The sequence below is a fragment of the Heptranchias perlo genome, unplaced genomic scaffold (assembly GCF_035084215.1).
Source record: "Heptranchias perlo isolate sHepPer1 unplaced genomic scaffold, sHepPer1.hap1 HAP1_SCAFFOLD_53, whole genome shotgun sequence".
In the NCBI taxonomy this organism is placed as follows: Eukaryota; Metazoa; Chordata; class Chondrichthyes; order Hexanchiformes; family Hexanchidae; genus Heptranchias; species Heptranchias perlo.
Genome location: NW_027139548.1, coordinates 5,612,740 through 5,619,886, shown reverse-complemented (window position 1 = coordinate 5,619,886; position 7,147 = coordinate 5,612,740). Strand labels below are relative to the sequence as shown.

The window sequence follows — 7,147 nt, the reverse complement described above, 5'->3', positions numbered from 1 at the left end:
ACCTCAGCCATTGCCTATGACGTCACAAGAAGATCTCTTTATTTGTCTCCAATTGGTCACACCCTTCCTTTGACTACCCCTTTATAAAAGACTTTTGCGTTTCCTTTTATGTTATCCACCAATCTATTCTCATGCTCTCCCTTTTGATCAATCTCCTTTGAACTTTCTGTATTTTGCCTCGTTTTCTAGTGTATTATGCATCTTATATTTGTCATAAGGCTCTTTTTTCTGTTTCATTGTAATCTCTATATATTTAGTTGTTCAGGGAGCTCTAACTTTGGATGTCCTTCCTTTCCCCCTCGTGAGAATGTGTCTCCTCTGTACCCAAGCCATCTCCTCATTGAAGGCCTCCATTTGTTCAGTTATTGTTTTGCTACCGATTTTTGATTCCAGACCACCCGGAAAATACACTTAGTATTAATAAAAAAACTCCCCTCTCCTTCACAGATAACAGTAAGGAGCAATTATTATGACTCCCTGAAATCACCTCTCTTCGTGGAATATCTATGGTGTAGCCATGTGCAATTATTATAACTCCCTGAAATCATCGCTCTTACTAGAATATATGTGGTGTAACTCTATGTTTGTGTTACCAAAAGAGTGTGGGTTGATTATGAGATGTTGGTTTGTGAAGGGCTCCAAGACTCGGATTTACCCAATCGGTTTCACTCAATACATTCAACATGCTCCTGGCACACGTTGCTCGAGCTGAAAGTTGCTCGAAAAGGCCAACCAGCGGCTTTAATGGGAAATTGAAAGGTAAGAGTCCGCAAGGAGTAGAGATTCAAGTGTAAACAGGTAACCACTCTGCTGAAAGGGCTCATCGAATCATCGCTCCATAAGTTAACACGTGTCTCCCAGGGAAGGAAGGAGGTTCAATCAATGACACAATTGGCAAACAGGAGGTTCTGTCATCATTGCATGTAATTATTCACGCGTGGTCTTGAGCTTTGTCGCAGACGGGTTATTCCAAGTTTGTTAACTTCTACCTATCTTAAGAAGTACTCTTAAACTAATCACACCAAATTATAACCTCTGTCTCCGTTCGCTGTTATACTTGTCTACCAGTCGCAAATGCCTCTGCCCATTACAGAATTGGCAGGAGTGACCACCGCACAGTCCTCGTGGCGACGAAGTCCCATCTTCGCACTGAGGATACCATCCAACGTGTTGTGTGGCACTACCACTGTGTTAAATTGGATAGATTCAGAACAGATCTCGCAGCTCAAAAGTGGGCATCCATGAGGCGCTGTGGGCCATCAGCAGCAGCAGAATTGTATTCCAGCACAATCTGTAACCTCATGGCCGGGCATATTCCTCACTCTATCATTACCAACAAGCAAGGGGATCCACCCTGGTTCAATGAGTGTAGAAGATCATGCCAGGAGCAGCCTGGTGAAGCGACAACTCAGGACTACATGCATGCTGAACAGCGGAAGCAACATGATATAGACAGAGCTAAGCGATTCCACAACCAACGGATTAGATAAAATCCCTGCAATCCTGCCACATCCAGTCGTGATTGGTGGTGGACAATGAAACAACTAGGAGGAGGAGGAGGCTCTGTAAACATCCCCATCCTCAATGATGGTGGAGTCCAGCGCGTGAGTGCAAAAGACAAGGCTGAAGCGTTTGGAACCATCTTCAGCCAGAAGTGTTGAGTGGATGATCCATCTCGGCCTCCTCCCGATATCCCCACCATCACAGAAGCCAGTCTTCAGCCAATTCGATTCACTCCACGTGATATCAAGAAAGGGCTGCATGCACTGGATACAGCAAAGGCTATGGGCCACAACAACATTCCATCTGTAGTGCTGAAGGCTTGTGCTGCAGAACTAGCTGCGCCTCGAGCCAAGCTGTTCCAGTGCAGCTGCAAAACTGGCATCGAACCGACAATGTTGAAAATTGCCCAGGTATGTACAGTCCACAAAAAGCAGGACAAATCCAATCCGGCCAATTCGCACCTTCCATCAATTATCAGCAAATTGATGGAAGGTGTCGTCGACAGTCCTTTCAAGCGGCACTAACTCACCAATAACCTGCTCACCGATGCTCAGTTTGGGTTCCGGCAGGAACACTCGGCTCCAGACCTCATTACAGACTTGGTCCAAATATGGAAAAAAAGAGCGAAATTCGAGAGATGAGGTGAGAGTGACTGCCCTTGACATCAAGGCAGCATTTGACCGAGTGTGGCACGAAGGAGCCCGAGTAAATTTGAAGTCAATGGGAATCAGGGGGGAAACTATACAATTTTTATTTTTATTCGTTCATGGCATGTGGGCGTCGCTGGCGAGGCTGGCGTTTATTGCCCATCCCTAATTGCCCTTGAGAAGGTGGTGGTGAGCCGCCTTCTTGAATCGCTGTCCTTGTGGTGACGGCTCTCCCACAGTGCTGTTAGGAAGGGAGTTCCAGGATTTTGACCCAGCGACGATGATGGAACGGCGATAATTTTCCAAGTCAGAATGGTGCGTGACTTGTAGGGGAACGTGCAGGTGGTGTTTTTCCCATGTGCCTGCTGCTCTTGTCCTTCTTGGTGGTAGAGGTCGTGGGTTTGGGAGGTGCTGTCGAAGAAGCCTCGGCGAGTTGCTGCAGTGCATCCTGTGGATGGTACACACTGCAGCCACTGTGCGCCGCTGGTGAAGGGAGTGAATGTTTAGGGTGGTGGATGGGATGCCAATCAAGCGGGCTGCTTTATCTTGGATGGTGTTGAGCTTCTTGAGTGTTGTTGGAGCTGCAGTCATCCAGGCAAGTGGAGAATATTCCATCACACTTCTGACTTGTGCCTTGTCGATGGTGGAAAGGCTTTGGGGAGTCAGGAGGTGAGTCACTCGCCGCACAATACCCAGCCTCTGACCTGCTCTCATAGACACAGTATTGATATGGCTGGTCCAGTTAAGTTTCTGGTCAATGGTGACCCCCAGGATGTTGATGGTGGGGGATTCGGCGATGGTAATGCCGTTGAATGTCAAGGGGAGGTGATTGGAATCTCTCTTGTTGGAGATGGTCATTGCCTGGCACTTATCTGGCGCGAATGTTACTTGCCACTTATGAGCCAAAATCAGGATGTTGTCCAGGTCTTGCTTCACGCGGGCTCGGATGGCTTCATTATTTGAGTTGTTGCGAATGGAACAGAACACTGTGCAATTATCAGCGAACATCCCATTTTCTGACCTTATGATGGAGGCAAGGTCATGGATGAAGCAGCTGAAGATGATTGGGCCGAGGACACTGCCCTGAGGAACTCCTGCAGCAATGCCCTGGGGCTGAGATGATTGGACTCCAACAACCACTACCATCTTCCTTTGTGCGAGGTACGACTCCAGCCACTGGAGAGTTTTCCCCCTGACTCCTATTGACTTCAATTTTACTAGGGCTCCTTGGTGCCACACTCGGTCAAATGCTGCCTTGATGTCAAGGGCAGTCACTCTCACCTCACCACTAGAATTCATCTCTTTTGTCCATGTTTGGACCAAGGCAGTAATGAAGTCTCTAGCAGAGTGGTCCTGGCGGAACCCAAACGGAGGATCGGTGAGAAGGTTATTGCTGATTAAGTGCCGCTTGATAGCACTGTCGACGACACCTTCCATCACTTTGCTGATGATTGAGAGTAGACTGATAGGGCGCTAATTGGCCGGATTGGATTTGTCCTGCTTTTTGTTGACTGTACATACCTGGGCAATTTCCCACATTGTCGGGTAGATGCCAGTGTTGTAGCTGTACTGGAACAGCTTGGCTAGAGGGGCAGCTAGTTCTGGAGCACAAGTCTTCAGCACTACAGCTGGGATGTTGTCGGGGCCCTTAGCCTTTGCTGCATCCCGTGCACTCAGCCTTTTCTTGATATCACGTGGAGTGAATCGAATTGGCTGAAGTCCGGCTTCTGTGAAGGTCGGGATATCGGGAAGAGGCCGAGATGGGCCATCCACTGTGCACTTCTGTCTGAAGATGGTTGTAATCGCTTCAGCCTTGTCTTTTCCATTCATGTGCTGGACTCCGCAATCATTGAGGATGGGGATGTTTACAGAGCCTCCTCCTCCCGTTAGTTGTTTAATTGTCCACCACCATTCACGACTGGATGTGGCAGGACTGCAGAGCTTTGGTCTGATCCGTTGTTTGTGGAATCGCTTTGCTCTGTCTGTATCATGTTGTTTCCACTCTTTAGCATGCACGTAGTCCTGAGTTGTAACTTCAACAGGTTGGCACCTGGTTTTTAGGTGCGCCTGGTGCTGCTCCTGCCTTGCTCTTCTACACTCCTCATTGAACCAGGGTTGATCGCCTGGCTTGTTGGTTCTGATAGAGTGAGGAATATGCCGGGCCATGAGGTTGCAGATTGTGCTGGAATACAATTCTGCTGCTGCTGATGTCCCAGAGCGCCTCATGGATGCCGTGTTTTGAGCTGCGAGATCTGTTCTGAATCTATCCCATTTAGCACGGTGGTAGTGCCACACAACACGTTGGATGGTGTCCTCAGTGCGAAGACGGGACTTCGTCTCCACGAGTACTGTGCGGTGATCACTCCTACCAATACTGTCATGGACAGATGCATTTGCCTCAGATAGATTGGTAAGGACGAGCTTAAATAGGTTTTACCCACGTGTTGGTTCGCTCACCACCTGCCGCAGGCCCAGTCTGGCAGATATTTTCTTCAGGACTCGGCCAGCTCTATCAGTAGCGGTGCTACCGAGCCACTCTTGGTGATGGACTTTGAAGTCCCCCACCCAGAGTACATTCTGTGCCTTTTCTGCATTCAGTGCTTCCTCCAAGTCGTGCTCAAAGTGGAGGAGGATTGATTAATCAGCTGAGGGAGAGCGGAAGGTGGTAATCAGCAGGAGGTTTCCTTGCCAATGTTTGACCTGATGCCTTGAGATTTCATGGGGTCCAGAGTCAATGTTGAGGACTCCCAGGGCCTCTCTATACTGACTGTATATCACTGTACCGCCACCTCTGGTGGGTCTGTCCTGCCGGTGGGACAGGACATACCCAGTGATGATGATGGAAGGGTCTGGGACGTTGGCTGAAAGGTATGATTCTGTGAGTATGGCTATGTCAGGCTGTTGCTTGACTAGTCTGTGGGACATCTCTACCAATTTTGGCAAAAGTCACCTGAGGTTCGTGAGCAGGACTTTGCAGGGTCGACTGGGCTTGGTTTGCCTTTGTCGTGTCCGGTGTCTCGTGGTCCGATGCCGGAGAATGTTAGAGTCGGATCACCACCAGTGATGTTAGACCAGGATCATCATAATTAATGTTAGAGTCGGATCACCACCAGTGATGTTAGACCAGGATCACCATAATTAATGTTAGAGTAGGGTCACCACCAGTCATGGTGGAGACGAATCATCACCGGTGAACATCACATTAAAAAACAATTTTATTTTTTTAATCGAAGGTGGAAGAGTCCAACGAATTATTGTAAGGACCCAAAAGGATCTCAGAACTAGCATATTCCCTTTGGGGTTACTATCCGTTAATTAATTTTTTGGAGCGAATTTCAATGATGGAAGCACATTATTTCCCGATTGGCACTCCCAGGTGCGCCGAAACTTAAGATCTCCCCTTATTTGTTAAGTGCCTGCAACGCTGCACCGAAATATATATCTGGATGGATGACAGAGAATCTGGTTACTTATTGACTTTCAAAAATCAACAAGGTCACTCGCTTTCCACCCCCAATCCTCATTCTCCAGGTGCTCCCCGTTTCCAGACACTTCTTGGAAATCTCGGACCAGCGATGTTTATCCCTCTATTTTTTTTTGTGGAATGTTTTCATTCGTTTTAACATTCTCGCTAATGCTGTCCGTTAAAACGGAGCCCGTGTTCATCACCGTAAGGAGCAAGACAACTAAACATTTCAAATATCGACAGTGAGATTCCACGTGAGTGTAGCCAGTAACTTTTCTCTTCTCCCACTTTCTTACAGCAAATGTAGTGACAATTGTGATTCTCTCCCGAGGAAATTGCGGCCTTTCCAAATGTGTCTCTGTCTACATGGTGGCCATGGCAACAGCAGATCTACTGGTCATCATCTTCAACGTAATAGTCCATCAGATATTCAATTATCACTTTCCATATTCATTCCTGTCCTACACTGACGTTTGTAAATTCCTTCTGTACGTTTATTTTGTCATAATTGATATGTCGGTATGGTTTACAGTCTCGTTTTCATTTGACCGATTTGTGTCGATTTGCTTTCAAGAGTTTAAAGGGAAGTATTGGACAAATAGAACGGCAACCGTGGTTATCGGAACGGTCACTGTGCTGGCTTATTTGAAGGGAGTTCCTATGTTGTTTTCATATGAACCTGAACGAATAATTAACAATGTGCAGTGGGGATGCTGGCCAAAAGTGGAAGTTTTTACATTACCTGCATGGGAAGTGTACAGCTGGATCCAGACTCTGTCAGTACCATTGCTTCCCTTTACTTGCATAGCCCTGTTTAATTCTTTGACCGTGAGACGAATTTTAGTGGCCAATCGGGCCCGCAGAGAACTCCGGGGTCACAGCACTAACAATCAGAGTGACCCAGAGATGGAGAACCGAAGGAGATCCATCATTTTACTCTTCACTATATCGGGCAGTTTTATACTGTTGTGGATAACAGCTCCCGTGAGTTTTATTACCACCAAGATTTCGGGCACCGTTTATTACCAAGGTGATTATTCAGACCCTGGATATATCGCCACTGAAAGCGGAAAACTGCTCGCGTATTTGAGTTGCTGCACAAATACGTGCATTTATGCAGTTACCCAGAGGAAATTCAGAGAAGAACTGAAAACTCTACTGAAATCTCCCTGGTCACTGATTCCCAGATGAGTTAAAAATTAGATAAAATTAAATCAAACCAAAGATTTTTCTCATAGCTAAAGCGAAATTTCAAATCATTCTCTGTATTTTTAATGTCCTCCTTTCTGGTAATCTGAAAAATGGTTGATGTTGGGCAATGATATGAAATAAAATAAAATGAAGGAAAATAAATCCTGTTGAAGGTAACTGCAGTATTACTTGTGGGGTTCACCGGGGCAACAGAGCATCAGCAGGGATCCTGTTGCGGAATTAGAGCAGGTTCCTGAAAGTTCATTAACAATTATCTGCGAGAGTGAAGTAATGCTCATTCTCAGCTCCTGTCTGTTACCATGACGTGAAACTTCCTTAT

At 46.7% G+C, this 7,147-nt stretch overlaps 1 protein-coding gene across 1 annotated transcript; it reads left to right on the top strand.

Moving 5' to 3' along the window:
* The first annotated feature begins 683 nt into the window (after positions 1-683).
* LOC137315046 (probable G-protein coupled receptor 139) lies at positions 684-6,807 on the top strand. The gene is made up of 2 exons (XM_067979999.1): positions 684-759; positions 5,915-6,807. The coding sequence occupies exons 1-2, from the start codon at positions 684-686 to the stop codon at positions 6,805-6,807; spliced, it is 969 nt and encodes a 322-aa protein (XP_067836100.1).
* Positions 6,808-7,147: the final 340 nt, after the last annotated feature.

What these genes read in the sequence shown, in the direction of transcription:
- LOC137315046 (XM_067979999.1), top strand. Translation starts at nt 684, where the DNA reads ATGCTCCTGGCACACGTTGCTCGAGCTGAAAGTTGCTCGAAAAGGCCA. An exon ending in CTTTAATGGGAAATTGAAAG is followed by an intron (nt 760 to 5,914) that starts GTAAGAGTCCGC and finishes ACTTTCTTACAG; the next exon opens with CAAATGTAGTGACAATTGTG.